Below are 24,534 nucleotides of genomic sequence, written 5' to 3' on the forward strand. Positions count from 1 at the left end.
ACAGAAGGAAACTTTAAGTCTTTATGTAGTTAACACCTTATTTTGTCACAGTCTTGATGTTGCTGTCGCATGCGCATCCCTCTATCGATTTAAGATTTGCATATACACAATTAATTTATTTTGAGCCTTGTGTCTAACGATATGCCTAGATATTTTGCATTATTATCAAATAGCACTACAATACCATTTATCCGGTATATATATTTTCTCGGTATACTGGATGGCGTTTCATTCATTTTAGTAATACCCAAAATTGTAGAAAGACTTCAGACTATTGCGTTTGATTTTGCATCTTTGTGTCCACTGTTGGACCATGTTACTAACTTTCTGTAGTTTGCTAGGTGCCTCTTGTACTGTTAAGGCATTAATACGTATTGTGGTATCATCAGCGAATATCCCTATGGCTACGCTGTTGTGTTTGGGCAAGTCACATATGTAAAACAGGTACATGATAGTTGGACATTTTGAGCCGGTAGCATTTAGTTAGTCTTCTTGATTTGATCTGTATTCCTGTGTCTTCTAATTATGATTGGTTGTAGTCTCTTTAACAGAAGATTTTCAAATACCTCCGACATGATACATGATCTTCTATAGATTGTTGAACAAAACGTAATTTATCTAAATGTTCTTTTATGTAGATAATTGTTAGGTGCTTCATGCTGATTTTCTCGTATAATTCTTATTTTAATTATGTTGTTTTCAAAAATATGTTGATCCTGAATGATTGATGTTATCTATTCTTGCTTTATTCCAAATCTGTTATTATTAACTTGTATTTGATAGCATCTCGGGCAAATAAATTACCCGGTACAGTTTTTATAATTGAAATTAGTTTCTGCTCTGCAATTTCTTTGCATTTGGATGGAGATGTTTATCGAAATTCAATTGGTGTAGTACCGCTAAAGTGCAGAAATCAGTTATTCTATAGGTTATCTAGGTATTGTGCAAATGAACTAGGTCCGAAAACGTGCTGAAAACTGTTTCATTTCTCAAATTGGAATAAAAATCTGTGTATCTACGCATTTTCTTCGAATTTTCTTAACAAGTTATTATTGCATTATTATTACCTAATAATCTTGATCACAACGAATTTCAGCTGGAATTCCATAAAGTAATCGAGAAAGGTTTCTGTAATTACTGTTCGCAAATGAAAAAAGATCAAATGGTGCATCTGAAGTTTGTTATTAGTAGCAATGACGCATTAGAGTGCCGTTTACATTAGGACCTATTCTATATGCTTTTATAGTTTTTATAAGAATCATTTTCAAGTGTCAACTTTCTATATGAGGTCCTTTGTAAGAAATCCACATTATTCCGTAAAGGTCATCATTTGTGGGCTAAATGTGATATGCTTTATTTCCACTCATATAATTTTGATACAAATTTAGATCGCGTTGGTATAGATTTTCATTTGGTAGTCACACGAATTGTTTTCTCTAGTTTTGATAGTTTTTCATATACTTTTATGTAGATCATTTTAGTTTATAAAAGCGTTCGTATTTTTGTTGATTTTTTATCAATGATAAAACGGGCTTTAAATCCAATTCCTACAAAGTCAAACTGAAGCTCGGTAATCTGATCTGGACTGAACTGTTTGACGCATAAACTATTACCAGACGTTCTTTTCAGTTGTCGTATACCTTCTTTCAATTTCTTAAAGTGTACGTTTCTCGTAGCAAACCGATTGACACTGCCAATGGGTTTTCGTGTAAATCAGGTCTTCCGTGTTAATTCTGGCGCAAAATCTTTTTTTTAATTTTCGTTAGTAACCTGAGTCCAAGAAAGCCATCAATTTCGGTCTTGAATTATGGTATTGGAAAGCACTCTCTGCGCTTTGTTTTCCAAATACTTATTTTCGATTTCTCTAATTAACTTTTGTAAATGCCCCTGAAGTAAAAACAATAAATCTCAATATCGTCAAGATAAGCAAGACAAGTGTTTTCTGGAAGACTGCATAAATCTTGGTTCATCAGACGATGGAAAGTTATCTGAGCAAACTAATTTTTCTAGATCCTCGGGAGTCATTTGAGTTTGTGACAGTCAAGTAAAGTAAAATAGTTTTTTCATACTAGTTTATTCAAAATATAAATGATTTTCTGAAGTGGCTATTTATCTTTACGTATAACCATTTCAGAATTTAAATGTCGTCCATTCGAGTGGTTACAATGAAACTGCTGCGTTCCATCGTGAAATGCAGTTTACAATCTTCTTCTTGGTTTCGATATGTTCACGATATTTCTCTAACTATTTTTATCTCAAGGGCAGGGCTTGTAGTCGTTTACTCGTATATAGTATATAAAGATTTGCGATATAAACATATCACATGGATTCAAGGTTTTTGCTAGATAACAGAAAGTAGAGATATATACACTTAAGTTTGTTATGGGCATTATGAACAATACTTATGCATCTTTTGGTTATCTGTTAGCTTTACATAATGAGTTGTTATCGATTTTAATAATAAATACGTCCATATTGAGCTTTTAAGGATCATTGCTTTGTATCAAGAAAATATGCCAGGTTGAATATTGCTAGGTTGCACTTAGTAATCGGCTTCAGATATTGTGTCACTCGTTTAACCCACATCCTACCAGATTTGATTTCTTATTATAAATACTAAATGGGATAAAAATAAATCCCATGTAGAAATAGAATAAAATATATATCAAATTCTAAATATAAGTACGAAGGCTTTTACGGCGGGTGTTAATTAAACTAAAACTAGAACTACCACTAGCACTATCACTAGAACTAACACTAGTTCGGACTTGTTTCTGAAGAAGGTTGCAACATGGCATCCGAAACGTCAAACATTTTTTCACTAAATGCACGGCTTAACCCGAAAGTTTCTAGTTCTAGGTCTAGTGTTAGTTCTAGTGATAGTTCTAGTGATAGTGCTAGTGTTAGTTCTAGTTTTAGTTTAAAATTCTAAATAGTTTAAACTATACTTTATTAAATAAATGTGCAAATCAGAAAAGGTTTTAGTTGCAATACTCTACACATACAAATTGTTAATGTATTACAGGGGAAGAAGAATGTCATAATTGAAACGCAACATTTATTTTTTACGTATGTGTTACAAATATTTAAGTGATCTTTTATCAATTCTCTATCTAACTCTAGCAGAAATTTCCGTCTTGAATTGTTTCTATTCATTTAAAAAGATTATTCCCGCCAGAGTGAAACCAGAAAAATAGAAATTTTCTTTTTTATGTCCCAACTCAATCGAAAAAGAAACACGTTGTTCCAGGAATAGGATCAAGCACAAATTACGTGAACTAATTTATTATTGCCAATATTTTGTCTCTTTATTGAAACTTGGAATGGTACACATTTTTAACAGTGGCGATACAAAACACGAGAAAATAAAAGTGTTCGTGGATAACACATACCAACGTACGGTTATAACCAGGATGACCATTCTGGTTTTGGAAGTTCTGGCTTTTGCCAGAATTTGTGAGTTAACTAAATACTAGTCAAAAAAATATCGTTTATTTCTCCACATCAACCAGAGAGATGATTTACGAAACTTAAAACCATGCACTCTTCTTCCGGTTTATTATTTTACTTTCCTAGAAAATTAGTGTTACTTCTTATTGATATATTTATGATATTATATAGCCCTTATTTTTAGTCCATACTTGCCCAGTTTGTTCTTGATATATACCCGGAGTGAAGCCTTAGCTTAAAATGAATAAAGTTGTAAAGTTGTGAAAAATTTTTTTTTTCTTATCAGACTTGTCTTTTGATTTTAATTTAACATTAGCATCTTTTCCAATCCTTTAATAATCGATATGGATGGGTACATGATTTTTGTTATATCAGGATTCAATTTATACATTTGCTATAACTCTATTTACTCCGAGGTGTCCCTTTTACTTCATATATTTTATTGTATCAGTATAAATAATATAGTCTGAAATATATTCGCAAGTGGAAAACTGCATACTTCGGTATAAAATTTCGAAAAATTTCCATAAAGTTGATCGGGCGCTATTTTATATACAATTTTGTATAACAAGAAATCATCATCTCGATCGAATACCTCGTTACAATATTCCATGCTTTCTAAATAATCTTCAAAACAGTATAAATTTTCAAATTTGCTTGGAGTATACTCTAATAAACGTACTAGCTAATCATCAGTCTCTCGACAATGTGTCGCTCCGATGTCAGCAACTGCAGAAATATATAGACGACAACAATCAATTCAACACTGTAACATTACAGTTTGATTACGTATCATTACTGTGGACGGTGCAAATTTATTTTTTGTTCTGAGAAATTTAAGGAATTATTTGAGGAATTAAACTTATTAAGATTATAAAGCCAGAAAAAGTTTTTAGTATCTTAATTTAAAAAAAACTGAAAATTCGTAAAACTTAATCGAAAAACTCAATTTTCTTTAAAAAAATACGTTAAATTTGTTTTTGTAAATATAGGAGCTAAGGAATTAATATCTTTTAATTATAAAATAAGAATTAACTTTTATATCGTTGAAAGTTTAAAAGTCCTGTGCGTATTCATTTGGTTGGTACAAATTTTTAAACATAGTTCAACAACACTGTTATTTAAGAAATGAAACTCTTTAAAATTATACAGCAAGAATTAATTTTTATTTGGTTAACAATTTAAGGTTTTTATAATATTTCTAGTGTGATAAAGTTTTGTCAACCTAACTTAAAAATTAACAATTTTGTTCCATTAACTTAAAATAACTTTTAAGAAGAAAGTTTTGGGACGTAAGAGATGAAATTTTTTGGAATTCTAAAGCAGTAATCAATTTTTATTTTGATGAAAATTTGAAGTAAATAGAAAAACTATTTGGAAATATCAGTCAGAAACATTAATTTAGAGATTTTAAGACTATGGTTTATAACTAAAAATGTGAAATACTTGGAATAAAATCATTTACAGATTATGCTTTCTAGTTTTATAATGAGCGATTTTTATTAATGTTGTAACAGAACAGCCGTTGGGCGCCATGTTGATTCGGAATTTCGGGGTGACGTATTTAAAATAAAATAATAAAGATTGTATTGTGTTCAGATATAAATAAATATAAATAACTAAAAAACGTTACAATTGGTGTCAGGTGTGGGGTTCGAATAATAAATTGGTCTGAAACCAAAGTGTCACCTCTTTCAAAAGGAAGTCCAGTACCTGGGGCACTGACCTATCTCTAGTCAAGGAGTCGCGGTGGATAAAGATAAAGTGAACCCCGTCCAAGAATGGCCAGTACCCAGCAACAAGCAGGAGTTACGAAGTTTTCTCGGCCTATGTACCTACTAGAGGAGATATGTACCAGGGTTTGCCAACATCGCCAAGCCTCTGACGAAACTGACAGGAGCAGATCGCCGGTATCAGTGGGGTGAAGACTGCCAAGAAGCATTCGAACACCTCAAAGGTACACTAAACCACCGCCCCAATATTGAGCTACCCATTGCCAGATGGGAAATTTATACTGGACACGGATGCTAGCAATGTAGGCCTGGGGTGAGTCTTGTCCCAAATCCAAGATGGTCAAGAAAAGGTGATAGGATACTTCAGCAAGACTCTATCGAAACCTGAACGCAACTACTGTGTAACTCGGAGAGAACTCGTGGCGGTACAAATATCATTACGGTCGCAAATTCCTGCTAAGGACAGACCACGCTGCACTAACATGGCTGGTCCAGTTAAAAAATCCCGAGTGTCAGATTGCGAGATGGATTGAGAGACTCCAAGAGTTCAACTTTGATATAGAGCACCGAGCGGGCCGAGTACATTGCAACGCTGATACCCTATCAAGAAGACCATGTCCTGTAGACTGCAAGTATTGCCAACGAATAGAATGGAAGGAAGCTCAAGTTTACAGGACAACAGTCGTAGATGACCACTGGTATACTGAGAGCGTGAAGACCGTCCAAGGTAACGACCACACCCTAAAGTTGATTATCGAATGGAAAAGGCAAGAAACGAGACCAACTTGGGGTGAGGTTGCTAAGTACTCGCCGGCTGTGAAGACATGGAATTCTTTGGTCCTGATTGGTGGACTTTTGCAACGACGACTTGAAGATGCAGATGGTGGCAACGCACGTGAGGAATCAGATTGTTATTCCTCGTTGCAGAGTTCTGGAAGTTCTAACGGAAATTCATAATGGAGTCACCGGAGGTCACCTGGGCATAACTAAGACGCTTAGCAAGTTAAGAGAGAGGTTTTATTGGGCGAATTGCAAAGATGACGTTAAAGATTGGTGCAGGAAGTGTGTGACGTGTGCGGCAATTAATGGGCCGCAGAGACACAGAAAAGTACCAATGGGACAATATAACGTCGGGAACCCATTCGAGCGAATTGCCATTGACGTCATTGGTCCTCGAGACTAACGCAGGCAATAAATACATCATTGTGGTGATGGACTACTTCAGCAAATGGGTGGAAGCTTATGCCTTACCAAACCAGGAAGCCGCAACGATAGCGGATGCATTCGTTAAGGACTGAATCTGCAGATTCGGTGTACCTCTGGAGTTACACTCCGACCATGGTCGAAATTCGAGTCGGCGCTCTTCCAAAATATCTGAACGATTTTAAACATCTAATAGACAAGAACGACAGCACTCCACCCACAGTCTGACGGAATGGTAGAGCGGATGAACAGGACCATCAACGACATCTAGCCAAGATCGTATCTAACCATCAACGATACTGGGATAAACATTTCTATTTGTTCCTGCTAGCATATAGATCTGCAGTACATGAATCAACAGGACAGACGCAGGCTAGTATCGTTATGTGTCGCGAGTTGCGTCTACCTCGTGATTTGATATTTCGTGGCCATCAGGGCAGGAGGCTTTCGCCAACGATTGGATGATATCCACGAACGGGTGCGTCTAAGTATCTAGACCGCTAGCGATAGAATAAAGCAGACCTATGACGTTAAAGCAATTACGCAGAATGTTGGTTGTACAATCCGCAAAGACGTCGTGGTTATTCACCGAAGCTTCAAAACTCGTGGGAAGGTCCATACAGCATCATGGACTGAATTAATGATGTTGTCTACCGAATCCAGAAATTACAACGTGGAAAACCAAGGGTAATTCACTTCAATAGCCTAGAACCATTTGTAGAAGACCATCGAGAAGCTGGAACTAGGAGCCTCCAAGAAATAGCAGTGGACCTTTTGTACGAGCTGTTCCTGAATCGAAACTATAAGCGATGCCTCTATAAGACGTCACAATGTAGAGACAGATCATCCTGTAGATTCCGCCACAGCGAACGCAAAAGATCATTTCGAGACGATATGGTTGTAGGGAGTGACGTATTTTAGACAGTAACAAAATAAAAATGACAATACCGTTGTGTCTTAAAATAAAATAATAAACATTGTATTGTGTTTAGATATAAATAACTAAAAAACGTTACAATATCCTAATCATCAATAGTTTGTAATTCTTGAGTTAAAAACGATACTGCTGTTAAATGCGTTAAATTCGATATGTTTACTGTTTTAAATCCGCGTGCTTGGTAATAACGTTTTGCTGGTTCTTTACAAACAATCCTCTGTTACAACACTTATTTCTAGCATTTTTGGTTTTCGAGTTTTAATACAAATTTTAATCTAAGCCTCTTAATTTAGAGGTTTGGGGATTTTATGGTTTGTGATTCCAAATGAAAGGATTTATAGAATTATGATTTCACGTTTTATTATAAACAATTTTTATTAACATCATTCTCATCAACCGAACTGCTATTAAATGCATCATATTCGATATGATTGGGGTTTTAAATCCACTCGGTTGGTAATAGTCATAGTTAGGTTATAATCGCTTACGGATAACATTTCGTTGGTTCTTCACCAACAATCGAGTTATAATAAAAATTATAATCTAAACCTTTTGATTTAGAGGTTTAGGGATTTTATAGTTTATGATTCCAAATGCGAAATAATTAGAGTGAAATGGTTTATAGGTTATGCTTTCACGTTTTATTATAAACAATTTTTATTAATATGATTTTTATTAATAATTTTTAATTTTTGAGTTAAAAACCATACTTGTTCATAATTGCGTCAAATTCGATATGTTTGAGGTTTTAAATTGTTTTGGTTGGTAATAGGCATAGTTAGGTAATAATCGCTTACTGATAACATTTTCTTGGTTCTTTAAAAACATTTCTTAACCACAACATTAACTTGCAGCATTTTTTGTTTTCGAATTATAATAAATATTTTAATCTAAGCCTCTTAATTTAGAGGTTTGGGGATTTTATGGTTTATGATTTTAAATGCGAAATAATTAGAATGAAAAGGTTAATAGATTATGTTTTCTCGATTTATTATGAACAATTTTTATTAAAATTTTTCTCATCCACAAATGCGTGTTAAATTTTTGAGTTAAAAGCCAAATTGCTGTTAAATGTATAATCTTCGAATCTGTGGCGTTTTGAGTCCGCCAGGTTGGTAATAATCACAGTTAGGTTATAATTGCTTACGAATAACATTTAGTTGGTTTCTTACAAACAATTCTGTCATTTGATAAAATCAAATCATTTATTTTCATTCACAGTTTTTAACTTTTGAGTTTACTATTTTATAAATTGTTTATAACAGTCCGCTTTATAGTGTTTTATGAAAATGCACACATTAATTTTGTGAATATATAAATGCACTATGCGAAATGAGAAATTTCAAAAATGTTATCCAAATCTATGTTTTTTTCGTATAAAAAATTAAAGTTGATGTAGAAATTATAGATACATATTGTAGAGTTTCTATTTAATCAAAACCATTTATTTATAAAAATACCTTTAAATTATAGCATAAACATTAAATATATTTTTTAATGTTAATATGCAACGGATGCATTTAAATTGCATTATTGGATTTCGATTATTTTGGCAAATATTAATTATGACATAGATGGGAGGATCTCGTGGGAGTAAAACGGCGTTGCTGAAACAGGAATAATTAAAACGTCAAATTGGTTATTATTAATAGTGTAAATCATGTCGTTCGACTGGCAAATTTAATCGAAAAGATCCACTCTGTATTATTTTGAAAATCGGTTTGGGACGATAAAATAAGAGATAGGAAGGGCTTATATTGAAAGTAATTTCAATCCAATTTCACATCCAGCCGCGAATCCGGCCACAATTTTCAACTTAATCCTCGACTATATGTTACTTTAATCGACTTGCTTAGACTGATATCTCTACCGTTTCTGCGTCCGATAAAGCTAGCGATAAATGACAACTCGTTACAAAGTCATTCCGGGATCTTTTTCATCGTCGTGAAAGTTACTTCTTCGAAGGTTGACCCAAAATTGAGAATGTATACGAAGTCGTTAGCCTCGAAAAACCGGCGGACTCTTTGTCACTGCGGTTTCCCGCAGAATAAAAAAATAAGAATGGGATTTCGAATCCAAAAGACGCGCAGAGTAGCGCTGCAGAACTCTTCTAGTTCAACCGCGTCGTCTTGGCAATGTTCCTGCTGTAGAAGAAGGTCCTACTAGTATATAGAAAATGGGGTAGTGGATCGGCTTTGAAGTTTCCTTTGGAAAATTAGCGGTCGCATTCTCGTTTTGCGCTCGATTTATATCCCGTAACGACGACGTGTCTCCGACGACGACGCAAAGAACGTCTTGTGTGCCCTGCGCGGATCACTGGGTCCATTAGGGTAATTGCGTCGTCGAGTTTTCGATTCATTCCAGATTCAACTAGATTTGCTATAACATTCGCGGTTTGTGGAATGTGCAAAGTTACTCTGGTATGTTTGAACAGGAAAGTTTTAACATTCCGGAATTGGCGCAATCCTGAACACCTGCAAATAGTCTCCGCAGGAAGTAGTTTAAAGGATATGGGAATTTAATTTAATTTAAATGTAAATTCTAGTTTTAAATTGTATAAAATAAAATCTTGTTTAAAATTTAATATAAATTATTTTAAAAAACAGGTTTAAACCATTAAAGGATTAACTAATACATTTTTTAGCGTCGATATTCAGTTTAGTATTAGTTTACTCATCCACAAGATAAAATCAATAATGAATGGAACAAAACAATTTTTGTTAAGTTTTACTGAAATGAATTTGATTTGATATTAAACAAAAACATATTATTGTTTTGGAAAATAAATAAAATCTATATTAATGATATAATTTGTAATAACAATTAAAATTCATTTTCATGTTAAAACTTGGGTTGGCGTAGATTAATATTTAATAATGTCACATCCAGATAACAACTTTCAACCTTACTGCAATTACAAAACAATCCACCAAATTTTTCAGCATACATATAAGTTCAAATTTAAACTGTAATATATCAGCGAAATATTCGAGAAGAAACTGATCTGAGCATTTTCTTAATTATTCTAACTCCTTTAATATAATCAACAACAGGGAATTCAAGGAGTATTAAAAAGATCTCCAAGAGTTGTTGTTAAGGATAGAACTCGAAAATAACTAAAAATTGTTGTTTGCTTTATAAAAAATTTATCATAAATTAAACATTCATGGTTATACGGTGAGAGTGATTAGATGGGGGCATTTAATTTGAAGACAGTTCTAGATATCGTTATGAGAAAAAACAGGTTGATACTCTACATTTAACTCGGGCACACAAAAATGGTAAAATTGTCGAAGCCTGAGTCTCGCTTGGGAGTCGAAATGAGGCCCTGTTAGTCTCTCCTACCAAATTCATACGGTCACCTCCAACTGGCCCCTGGAAATCTGAGCAATTCTATGGAAGACTGTGGAAAAAAAACTTCAGTGGGAAACAAGGTCAGGACTAACAAGAGCGGGATAAATGGTCCTCAGAAACTGGAGTTGGGCCAACTACCCCGCTACTGTAAAAATAATACTATGAAAAAAAAAATAATAAAAAAATACTAATAATGCTCTGGCTCAGATCATTTCTTGGTGTAGAATAAACAACAAGAGGATTGAACGACGTCAACAGACTAACAAATTGAATATAGAAAAAGTAAGATGTCCAGCAACACAGGAGAGTTTCCAGAAAGAAATTACTAAAAAACTGACAGAGCTGGAACTAGATACGCAACTATCACAGCATTAAAACGGCAATAATGAATACTGCAGAATTAATTTTTGAAAAGCAATTAAGATGGAAAACAGCATCATGTTTTTATGAAGAGTGTAAGCGATAGAAGAGAAAACCAGAGTACATAGGAGGCATGTCTTAAAGAGAACAAGAGAAACGGGCAGATTGAAAGAATTGAGGGTTCTAAGGAGAAAAAAGGCCATTATGGCTAACCAGATCTGTCGCAGGCTCCTTGGAAGGAACTGGGGTCTCAAACCACGCATGGCTCATTGGGCCTACGTAGCAATAATCAGACCCATGGTCGCCTATGCCTCACTGGTTTGGTGGCCAAAAACAAATCATAAGACAGCACAACAACAGCTGGCACAAATCAAGCGTTAGCATGTCTTAATATAACGGGTGCAATGACATCTTGTCCGATGACTGCTCTTGAAGCCTTACTCAGTCTCACACCACTTCATTTATACATATATATAAAGGACAACAAGCTTTAAGTGCCTTATCACTGAAAACAGGTTCTTCACTCAAGCTGATGCAGGGTAACATCAGAAATCCTCAAGGATCCATGTCTAAATCACTTGATTGAAATGAAAATGGACCTTATACCGACAGAATACAATTTCGACCAGCCGTATACGGTCATATTTAGAAGCAGGGATGATTGGACGAAGGGTGGGCCACAACTAAAAAGAGGAGCCCTAGCCTGGTACACCGATGCTTCAAAGACAATTGGATCCGGAGTAGGAATGGGCATCATTGGATTAAATAGCCACATTAGATTACCCCTCAGCTCGAACATAATCACTTTTCAAGCAGAAGTTTTGGCTATAAATTTCTGCACCGCTTTGAAATCACAAGAAAATCAAAAGTGTGAAGGATGGCAATGGAAATACTGAACAGTTGTGATAGTTGGGGATCGTATTATGCAGGAAGATATTATATAAATAAAGGAACAACACAAGCAAATGGGATTCAGATTACAAGACTTACACTGACAGATAAGAGTGAGAATATACATATAAAACAATCATTAGATTAATCGTGATATATGGTAACAAAACATAGGTCTGGTTGAAGATAGGCCACTAATGGTAGTTGGAATATGTTTAAGTAATAGCTAGGTATTATTATAGAATAAGTAAAAAACAGTAGAAAGAAAGAAAACAATAAGTATATTTTGACGCAAACACTTCTCTATGAATAATACATTGAGTCCACAACGCATTTGATGATTTGCTTCGAAGAAGAGTCTGTTATCCTGAATAGTAGCCAGACAGTGCGAGGTCAACCAGCTGTAAAGTTGAATCTTCTTTGAGCCTTTTTTTAGGTTAAGTCATTGTCGTCGAGTGACCGAGAATGCTTTTGGGTTGGTAAGCCCCAAACAAATTACAGTATTTTACACACCCTCGTTGTCTTCTTTGAGACGGTTATTCGAACGACATGACTTACCATTTTAATCTTACAATAACGAAGATATTTCCGAAAGAAATATTACAAACTAACGGATTTCAAATCAGGGACAAACTTAAAAATTGAGTAGCTTACAATCAAAAGTGACCAAATCCACAATTTGTCATTTTCGGTTTTATTTTATTTTGCAACGCTAGATGGATCTCTGCATGTGTCAAAACAGACCATAGGAAGTTGAAGGCACTACCTCAGTAGTGATCTAACCATTTCAAAAATGTGGAGAATATACAAAAAGCAGGTTCAAGATCCCGTCCTTAGTGTTAAGCAATGCTATTTCCGTAAGATTTTTGTAACTTTTTTTAATATTGGTTTTCGTACACCACGAACGGACGGATGTGTTCAAAATGTCTTGAATTAGAAGAAAAAATAAAGAAAGAAACCGACAAAACTAAAAAAACTGCATCTTTAACGGAAAAAAGGATCCATAAGCATCGTGCGAAGGCTTTTTTAGCCGATCCACTCGACTGATCAGGAGACATACTACAGCCGGCAGTTTTATTTATATAACTTTTCTATTGTCCAAGGTAGTTCCAAGGATCCTTTCGAAGGGAACACTTTTTTATACACCTGGGGAGAACATGGGTTACCAAAAATCTAATGAAATAGCGTCTTGTACTTATCAGAGACTGCAACATATCGATTTTACAGAAATTTTTCAACTACAATGCGTTGCTGATGGCTGTGGAGGTCAAAACAAAAATTCGATTCTTATGTTAATGATTGGAAAGTGGGTCCTACATGAGGCGACTTCAACTCTTGAAAAAATAGAATGTATTTTTCCTGTTCTGGACATTTATTTATTCCGCCCGATAGAGTGTTTGCAGGTATAGAAAAATTCATCAGAATGAAGGAGGTACTTTCTCAACCAGAGGAATTTTACACAATTTTGCAAAGTTATGGCCAGGTATGTCACTTGGGAAGTGAAGTTCCTGATCTTGATTAGAAAGGTGAAGTTAATGTTATTATGAACCACCAGGGCAGTGGAATTTCAGGTTGGCACCGTCCAAGCGTTTTTATATTAGAAGGAATCAAAAAAGGATAGCATTTTTATTCAAGGAGAATTTTCTTATAAGTCCGAGCTAGAGGGTTACAGTGTAGTGTGTAGAAAAGGAAAATGTGTAAACAAACCAAATCCTAAACAAATTTATACCGGAATAATCCTAAATGCTTCTAAAGTTCACAATGTTGATAAGCTTTTAAAAAAACATTATGGCGATAATTAGCAGCAGATCAATTCCCTTGAGTTTTACAAGAACATCATTGTTTCCCAAATTGCTTCTAGAAATGAACTGGGCGAGGAAGAGTTTATTGTAGAAGAGAAATTTTTTTGTGAAAAGACCCCAGAAGAAACTGAAACAAGAAGTTAGTAGATCCTTTAATGCGTTGTACAATGCATTTCTGTTTTATCCTTTAAGTTAGTGTTCTCTGTTATAATTTTGGTTAAATACTGCTTATTTTGTATAATGGTGTTATTCGACACAAATAAAAAACTTAAATTAAAAATTTTGAGAAAAATATTTGAAATATTAAATTTTGACTGATACATAATGATGATCTTAAATATTAAGCCGCAACGAAAACAGTTGTAAGATGTTTCAACTCTTATTTTTGCTGCTACAGTTTTTATGCTTTCCTGAAAAAAATCCTGAAAATCACTTTTATTTTTGAAGATGGCCACTTCTGATATTAATGTACTCAATTTTTCTGTAACCTAAATTTAAGTAAACTAAGTTTCTTAGCAAGATTTCGCTGATGGTGATGATGAAGCATAGATGCAGAAAAGCATAAAACGACCACGATTATAAATGTGCTAAAAATAATACGTTGTTTGGCCGTTTCCTATGATTTTTCAAACTTTATCTTCAACCAAATTATCACAATAACTAGCATGACGACGTCAGTATTTTTCCGAAGAAAATTTGCTACGACTTTCCTCCGACCTAACTTAAACGAGTTTGTTGGGGACCATGAAGAAAGAGAAGTCTGATTACAACAAGATAGTGTACAGCTCACCCTTCTGGGCGGCATTCTATAGCAATTTCGAGAGAGTTGTTTTCAGGATGACTTCTTTCTTGGAGAAAGACACAAGAACTTAAAGACACAATCTTTCAATGTTTGTTTTGTAACTACCTTTTGAAGTACAGGTCTTTTTCCTGACAAGAACACTAATGTTAGCGTTAAGCCAGGCTAGGCGGATAACTTATCTGAAAATATTATAAATTTATCATAAACTGGATGTAATTCTGCATTAAGGAAAACAACGTACGAATCATTGCTTGTCAATCGTCGAATTTTACATCATGTTGATGATTTACATTATGATAAAACTCAAGATGCGATGTCAAAATCGTAAAATCGATTGGGATAGAGGCGAGGTGGTGCTAATATTTGAAGAATGTTGGCTATGTGGTTATTATTCAAGTCAACCTATATACCTCAAATCATTTTTAAATTAAATGAGGGGTTAGGTTACATTTGGCGCATACTGTATATCAATAAAAGTAGAGTACTTTACAGTGCAGAAAAAATAAGATTTTTTTTTAAATTGCATTTTTCTTTGAGATGGGTCAAAATAGGATTAAAAATCAACCTTTATTTATATATCGAAAAATGTTTGGTTGTTCTTGACAATTTTTTTGATGAAATCGAATGCTATTACATTATTACTAGATATGCTAAATTGTTTTCATAACTTATTCATTCGAAATCGTTTTATAATAGGGTCGCTTATTGATTATGACGTAGTAACAACGGAAGTGCGTGACCGAGTATAATATTTCGCGGTCAACGCACCGTTCTGCGGTAAACTTTATTCAATTTGTTTGCGTTATATGTCGACCGTGAGTAATGGCTTAAAACTAACAGAATATGTTGAATAATCGAAATTTATCGGATCAATTTGGATATTTAGATAAAATCTAAAGCAGATGGATTGTATATTTTATTACTTGAAGTGAATGTGGATGACTACTGCGCATTACTCTTCCTACTACTATTAATATCGATTGACCATAAAAACTGAATTATTACTTCATTTAAGGGTGCAATAAGGCGCCTTCCCTCGAATAGCACCACTTTGTACCCCGTACTTTGTCGGTGTCGACAAAGCCCCGGTTGCAGGTCTTATCGTGGGCCATTAACGATACCCAAAGAATTTTAAATGCGATCGGTACCGTATATGGTACATTCGAGTGTCGTGGCACGCAACGTAACCATTAAAGTACGAGGCGTCAAAGATTAAAATCGTCCTAGAAGGGGTCTTCGTCGTCGTATCGGGGGAGGGTTCTATAGTAAATCACACGTCTGGATCTCCGATTTTAGTTCGCTCTTAAATTATAAATAGGGGCGTGCTCAGGATACGGAATAGCCCCGAACGTACGGTTTGCCAGCCTCGTTTCGTCCTCAACTCCGAACGTAAATAATTGCGATTTCGACTTGCGTTTTTAGGTAATTGCCGCGCCGTCGTACATCACTGTTGCGCGAACTCGAACCGGCAAACTCCGGGTAGTTTGCATGACGAATGGCGGCTATTAAAACGCTCAGCTCCTCCGCCAACGGTTTCAACCCAAACCTTTCGTACCACTTCTCTACGACTTTTCAAACCATTTAGATAAACGTTTCCTTTATGTTGTAACTTTGTGATGGTTTTCACTAATTATCCAGCCAACAAAGTTTTACAATATTTAAAACAACCGGTATATTACGAACTCTTTAAATAGAAACTTTAATAAGTATTTCTTAATAAGTAATAAATTATATTACTAACCTGTGCTTTCAGAGCCATGAACATCTGGACACGCCTGGTAGCTTAACAAAAGCCTGCTATCATCTGTACACGTGTCGATGCTAGAGACCGGAGATTTACACTCTCCGTGACCCCTGTTATAGGTGAAGGTGAACGGTCCCTTAAAGGGGCACGGTACAGGATTGGCATTTTCCCGAAACATGGAGTACAGAAGGGCGTCGCCAGTGATGAGACTGCAGAGCGTTGGTAGAGCTTCCCTCCCTTGACAGAATGCTGCAACACAACGACAAACGGACAGATCAAGTTTTGGTGCAAGCGCTGTAGATCTTAATTTATGAAATTAGAAACTTCGAACTACGGTTTAAGTATGACGAACGACCGTCCCGTTTGGGAATTCCGGCAGTTTCGGGTCCCAACCACCACCGCGGACGCCCGCCGCACCCCCCAACGTAATACATCATTTAGTGTACGACGTCTCCGCCCATGTCTTCGCCTTAATGTAGTTCAGTGACTTTTTCTGTCAAAGTTACCCCGTCAGGATTGAATTAAAAGTTTTTGTATTTTTTGAGGGTTGTAATGAATAATCACTTGGGATGTAACGTTTTGACAAGGCTAAGTATTTGTTGAGTTTTTTTACAAAAATATTGGTTCAATAACACGTTAAGAAATATTTACAATGATGAATTAAAAAAAATATATAGGGGCCTCGGTGTATCTCAGAATGTTGCGTCTCTAGCGATTATAGATACTGAGTTACAATAGTTTATAGACTTTGAATTTATTTACATATACATGAAAAATGATGTTAATGTCACTTACGAAAACGTGAATTAATCTAAGTTTAAATGTATTTATTTTCTACAATTCGATCGTCTTAACGTTTTGATTAATAGAACTACAAATAAAAATTAAACACTTATTTAACGCAGATTCAACACGGTTAATGTGAATAACGTGTTAAAACTTTACGTTATATGAAGTTATGTCTTGACGATAGTGACTACAAAACATAAAAATTGATAAGACATAGTTTAGAAGGTAACATTAACATTTGAGTATGATCTTAGAGCATTTATCATAATTGACGATAAAACTATTGTCTACACAATATTACTATCTCGATCCAAATACCCCTGAAGGTATTTACATTCAATCTTCTACAGATAACAGAAATTTTATGTTGAAAAAGTTCATAATATTGGCGTTAAAACGATGAGTCATAGCGGTTACGTCGATTAACATCATAACTGACTGTTCGGAAAGAAGACGTCGACTTACGAATTTTGATATCCTAGGTATTTGCGTTGTACGCTCCAAACCATAAAAGTAGTCCTTATCGAGTATCACATGCGCCCACCTTTTGCACCAAAACGTAACTATCTTGTCCAAGAATCTCTGACAACAGTACCTAGTTTTCTAGTATAATATAGTCGTGTGCAAGCACTAAGTAGGTTTCTGCAAGCTAATCTTCCATCAGTTGTATCTAGTGTTCTACAAATATTATCAGGTCTTCCATTAGTTTTACCTAGTTTTCAACACAAAGCACTTGCCTTTTATTAGCAGTGTTTACTCTTCTATTAAGATTTGTACCAGGAGTATCTAATTTTCTTTTCGCAGAATGTAGGTTTTTACGAATAGTATTAGCAGTATCCAGTCGTTTGCAAGCAGAGTATAGTCGTCTGGTTTCAATAGCAGTATTTAGTCCTATGCGAACAGTATCTATTCTTCTGATAGCAGTATATCATACCAGTAGTATCTAGTTTACTCTTCGATTATTACTATTTAGTGCTCTGCAAACAAAATCTAGTACTTTGTTAGAATATAATATTTTATTAGCGGTATCTGCTCTTCTGGTAGCAATATCTACTTATCTATGAGGAGGATCTAGTTTTCCAGAAGCACTATCTAGTCTTGAATCGGCAGCATCTACTCTTCTGCAAGCTGTATATACTTTTTCATTATCAATATCTAGTCTTGTACAGGTTGAACATAGTCTTCCGTTAGCAGTACATTGTCTCCTGTTAGTTGTATTAGCAGTATCTGGTCTTCTGCAAGCTGTATAGCGCCTGCGGGGCTAATGTTTTGATAGTAGCGAGAGGAAGTTAGGAAAACCAATTGTCTTCAACAATAAAATTTTATTTACAATAAAAAAACAATAATAGAAGTAGTCGACACTAACTCTCTAACTTAATCTAACTGGTTGTAACTCCAAAACTGCCTTCTCCGGGCCGATCCTGGTTGTTTTATCCTCGGTGGAACATGCGAACGTGATGTTTACGATGTTGAGTCCAGTAATTTCCCGGCGAAAGTTTTCTGGGAATCTTGTGTCTGAACCAAAAGGATTTGCTGCCCAGATGGTTGGAGAAAATGTTTTGTTTCTGTAAAGTTTGTAAAACTTTATTGCTGCCGGTGAAACATTTAAACGTGTTCACATGTCCGCCACACCGCCTTGCATTAGCTGTATCTACTCTTCTGCAAACTGAACATACTCTTCGATTATTACTATCTTGTATTTTTCAAGCAGTATCTAGTACTGTACCAATAGTATCTAATGTTCTGCAAGCTATACATAGTCGTTCACTGGTAGTATATTGTCACCTGTTGATTGTATATAGCTTTCCATTAATAGTATCTACTCATCAGCAAGCTAGTATCTAGTCTTTTATAAGCAGTGTCTAGTCCTTTGATAATATACGATACTCCATTAGCGGTGTCTAGAGTCCTAGCAGCAACATCTACTTATCTATAAGGAAGGTCCATAGATGAGAAGTCTTCCAAAAGCAGTAACTAGCCTTCTACTAGCTATGGGTAACTGTACTTTTCGATTATTAGTATGTAGTCTTCTGTGAGTAGTAGCCAGTACTTTGTCAGCCATATCTATACTTCTAGCATTGGTATCTATTGTTTTGATAGCAATATCTATTTATCTAGGAGGAGGATCTAGTCTTCCAATAGCAGTATCCAACCTTCTATAAGGAGAATCTAATGTTTCATTAGCATAACGTTCTGCACGTTTTACGTAGTATTCGGTAAACAATATAGCTATTTACTAACCGTAAGACTTGACGAATATCAATTGCACTCCAGTATTCAGAGTTGCCAACATCTAAGATCGCTATACTCAAATTACTCGAAAAAGGTGAAAAACTCTGTTTTCATCTAGTGTTAAATACCATATTTAACAGCCGAAAAGATTGATTCTTCACTGTATATCACAGAGACTTAATAATTAATGACAAACTCATTCCGACAAATTTTAGAAAATATTTTTGTGAACAATGATCAAATCATTTCTTAAACTTACTTCTTACCAAATCTTGAGGTTTTTTGACTATAGTGATGTAGAGGCCTTTTAATTCTAATTCGATTGAGGAACTTTTGAAGTGAGTTATACCATAATGGAATGAATTGGTTTTTATCCGTGATATAAATATTAATTAGCAATGTTCATCACCACCACAATTAATCGTTAAATTAATGTTATTCAATTATTTTAATGGTTCCATAAAAAATATTTTTAAGTTCAACACTCCACAAAGAACAAAGAGAACACTCAAACACATGCCCCATGAATTACTCCGCGAATAAAAGAAATGATGCCATAGAAATAGGGGTTATACTAAGTATAGACGGACAAAAAAGCATTAAATTTGAAGTACTTATTATAAGTCATTAAGAAAACATTTAATGACATCTAATACTATTAGAATAGAAAAAAGAGTGTATTATAATATAGCAACAATATTATAATATTTGGAGTTTGAAACTATAATAATACATAAGAGGAAAGCATAAGGGAAGTTGTCGAAAATGATTGCGTCTCGATAGAGATACGTTTGTAATGGTTCCTTACACAGGAAAAAATCGTGTCGTGTAAAAATTTTAGAGTAGTTGGTAAAAAGAATTAGAGTAAAAATTGTAGTATCATATGGTAAAAATAACTCTAATGTACACTATATTTAATATTAATATAGAGTTCATATATTATTCACTTAATAGAGTAGTTTTTACAGTTCTCTAAAGGAGAGTTCTTTTTTACTTATGTTAGTGAAGTTATGTAATATATAAAACATTAAATTTTACACTAGACGTGTACCTTTCCTTCGGGTACTTCGTAGGCACCGCACTATTTTGCTCGGGATTACTCGTCGGTACCACGTGATCAACATGTGGTGTGATACAGCTAAAATTTAACGGTCATCTACTAAACGAGTCGGAACTCGATAGCGTCTCGAGACCTGATTTACGCGATATACAAAGAAAGAACGATTATTTTTATTTTAATTATGTTTGCCAAAATAAAACATTCATGATGTGCAATTAGTGAAACTTCCGGAAGATTTTACATACAAGTTCCTTGTGAAGATTGGTAAAAATGTGCAACTTGGTGCAACTATACAAATAGGAAACTTATAGAAGACTCATTAGATGCAGTTTTAATGGTGACTCGGTGGAGACTTTAAAATGAATTAAGTATTATATATGTTATATGTATATAAATAGAATTTAATTTTTTTAAATTTTAGTTATAACAATATATTACAAGTTGTATATTGTAACAAATAAAAACAAATATTTTATAATTTTGATTTTTATTACAAACGTAAAACTTCTCTAAAAATACTCCACTTCCTATCAAAAATTAACACTAATAAGTGTAAGATACACACTATTTAATGATATTTTGTCAATTAATAGAGTAAAATTAGAGCGAATTTTTAATAATTTACACTGATTAGATTAGAAATGTATCTAATTAGAGTCACGACAACATCTAGTTAGATTACATATAATACACTGTTATAGAGTAACGATTTTACACTATTTAATAAACACCATCTTCTCACTATTTAGTGTAAATTTTTAATCTATTCACCTACACTATATAGTGCAAAAAATAACTCTAAATAAATTGGACCGATCTGAACCATGTTTTAGAGTTGATTTTTACTCTATATTTTTTCCTGTGTAATACTACAATTCTTTCGGTTATCCTTCATCTTTCATACTATAGAGCTTTTTGTTCTAAGTGAGTAATAGATTTTAAAAAATTAATATAAGCGACTCAATTTCTTCATTTATAAGCTAATAATATCCAATCCTATCTAAAATTCGCTCTTGGAGGCAATTTGGGAATATATCAGATTTAAGGTTCATATAAGCCAAAAAAGTAATAAATCGTCTTCTGCTGTAATATTGATTTATAAGAAATTATAAGACATCTTTTATGAAAATAACCACATTGTTTTCTGTGTTAAGGTTTAGGGAATTTATCGGAATAATGCTTTGGAATATCGTATATAGAGAGTGTAGAAAGCTTGACACGTACTTATTAATTAAAAAAAAGTATGTGTCAGTTAAATTATAATTTAATTAGATGACAAATCCTATATACAGGGTTGTATTGCTAAACTTTAATGTGCGCTCAGTTACACATGGAGCAAATGGAATAGCATATCGTGCTCATAATGAGCATTTGCTCCAGTTTATTTTGTTTCCTTTAAGGTTTATTAAACCTTAAAGTTTTTGTTTCAGTTTGTTTCTATTTGTTTTAATTTTGATTTTTTTTTTATTTTTAATGCTTTAATTTTTTGTTTTTCTTTTGCTAGATTTGTTATTAAATTTATGGTTTCCGGAATATATCAAGGGTTAAATAGTCCCAATATTACCGGAGTTGTAGCAATTTGCAGTGTTCGTGACACTAATTGTCTGCTAATTGTTATTAGTTGACTAGTATTGTAACGTTCTTGAGCACAAAGCGCCCCGGATACATTTCAATAATACCAATAATGTAACTGTTGGTAAAAAAGAAGCGGTAGAGAAGTATCATTCTTGCCAAAGCACGAAAACAGGACGTTAGCATTAATATGTATGTTGGCAATGAAAATAAAAGTCCATTAATTTTATAACACCTTTTTCACCCATCAGTTCATATCTTCTTATAGACGAAATCAATATATGATGTAAATAGGCGATTAGTTTTTGCATTCACAATGTTTGATTAGTTCAGTTGTAAAATCATCATAATTCATATTGATTTTAACGTAAAATGATTCTATTGCAAAAATTACAAATTTTGGAAATATTATGAAGGTACTGAAGAGCATAAACAGCAATGAATATTCTAATCTGCCAATCGTGAAGGATCACCAGGAAAAATACTTAAAAGTATTATGAAGAGTTTAAAATACAATTTGTGTACGTATAAAATTACAAGAACTAAAACAAGATAATGCCAAACTTATTGATGAGTTAACTGTTTATTATAACCTAGCTATTAGAAGAAATTTAAACCAAAAAAGTAATAATTGCTATATGGATAACTATTTACAATAAAATTTCATAGATAAAGAGCAATAGCATTACAACTGCCCTTCTGATAAAGATACCTGGGGTTCGTATCAGATTCAGTCAGAACTCAAAGTTCAGTTATTAAAAACATAATTCTTAATTCACTTCCTAAAGTAACTTAGATAGTTTTTAAACGAGTTAAAATTACCAAATGTCGAGTATGGTTTATTAATAAAAAATTTATTGAAATTGTATCTTTTATTGCAGCAAATATCTTTAATGATGGATATGCAAGATATTACTTTACAACTTATCCAACTGTACCATTTTCAAAGTGAGAGCCCAGCAACATCCCAGGAAAGACAGGATGTTTAAGTTTTGAAGTTGGTTAATAATGACATCACTATTTCATCATTAAGAAAATAAATGATGAAATAGTATGTTCATTCTTTTACAAGTACTTCTTCATTGTTGTACCATATTTATTTTTTATATTTTTCTATATTTATTATTTAACGATACTTTTACATGCTCTATACTTAGGTGAGAATCAATGACACTATAACAATGTTGAATGTTCCTAATAAGGCCATATTTTTTTTCGTGTGGCTTTTTTTTTAATATTCACTGTCATTAAAAGTGGATTAGGTAGTAGGAAATGGATGACGTTATTTTATAAAAGGCATTCTAAAATAGTGTATTGAAAACCACTGCTTTATAAAATATAAGCCCTGTAAAGGTTCAAAATGTAAATGAAACAAATTTTAATTAATTGAAATAGAGTTTAAATAAAGTAATAGAGTTCTCAATCAATTTATAACTTGGATGAGAAGGAATTCAGGCTAACATTACGTCATCAGCAGCAAGTGCTAACTCAAAAGGTGTAATAGATGAACTTGATTGCTTCAAAGCATGTTGAGAATGTGATGGTAGTGAATCGACGAATTACTGTGAGGTACTTTCGAGGTACAAGACAAAATACAAAGTGACAGAATTGTTTCCACCTGGGACGACAACAAAAGTGCATTTCCACTGAAACGTTTGTTAAATGGGTGAATCGCTTTACCAAGTTTATATTCCATTTTTGGTATTTTAATTTAAACCATTAGATATGAAAGTCTTCAGATCTTTTGAAAACTTTTGGGACGTGGAAGGATTGCAATACCAAATAATGGATGCAGGAATCTGAAAGAAAAATAACCTTTTCAAAATGGGGACATATCCTGAGCGCTGTTTGCATATTTTTGGCTACAAAATCTGAATCTTTGAATATAAGTAAAATACTTTGTCGGAAAAGTTGGAATTTTAGCAGTACGAGGATAAATTTAATATTGCTTATAATATAACAATAACAAAATTTGTAATAGATTTTTAAATATTTTTCTTGTGGGCACAAACAAAATGCTATTAAACATCGATTTTTGGTCCCTTTTGAATCTGATTTACTTTATCCACGTATCACATTCATATTAATAAAAGTCTTTATAGTGTATTTATCGAAACAAAGTATAATTTAGGTAATAATGTTTGTTACATCAAATTAAACGATATAAATACATTAATTAAATCCTCTGTTAGTTTATCCTTATTTATCATTGTAATTTGTATTTAATTGATCGAATTTAGTTAAAAAAAAGTTCAATACTGATATTATAGAGAATAATGGATAATTAGTGAATGGTATTTGTTCAAAAGCGATTTGAATTGGGTAATGTTTATCCGGTAATTGGCTCTTTACTGTGCTGCGTGTGCTTTACTTTTGCTGAAATTGCGAATTAAATAAAACCAATATTTAGCCTGATGACGGTACGATAAACATTTTCATTGTTCTATTATAAATATAGGGGGACCTTGGGGATTATATTTATAATTAATCTATTCGTTGCAAAATGGGGAGGTACGGAATTGTGGGCGCATAATTTTGTATATTTATTGTGGAGAATTTTCATAAAATATATGTTCATATTAAATATAATGTAAAATAATGTCCA

General features: G+C 33.6%; 2 protein-coding genes across 2 annotated transcripts in view; both read right to left on the reverse strand.

Annotated features, from left to right (window-relative positions):
* The window catches only part of LOC111417883 (argus), a 397,290-nt gene that overhangs the window by 69,941 nt on the left and 302,815 nt on the right, over positions 1 to 24,534 (reverse strand). The window contains exon 8 of the mRNA XM_071194566.1: positions 16,274 to 16,525. Coding sequence (XP_071050667.1) covers positions 16,274 to 16,525 — 252 coding nt within the window. The remainder of the gene's footprint in view (positions 1 to 16,273; positions 16,526 to 24,534) is intronic.
* The window catches only part of LOC139429080 (uncharacterized), a 516,749-nt gene that overhangs the window by 16,251 nt on the left and 475,964 nt on the right, over positions 1 to 24,534 (reverse strand). The window lies entirely within an intron of this gene.

Source organism: Onthophagus taurus, chromosome 2 (assembly GCF_036711975.1).
Source record: "Onthophagus taurus isolate NC chromosome 2, IU_Otau_3.0, whole genome shotgun sequence".
Classification (NCBI taxonomy): Eukaryota; Metazoa; Arthropoda; class Insecta; order Coleoptera; family Scarabaeidae; genus Onthophagus; species Onthophagus taurus.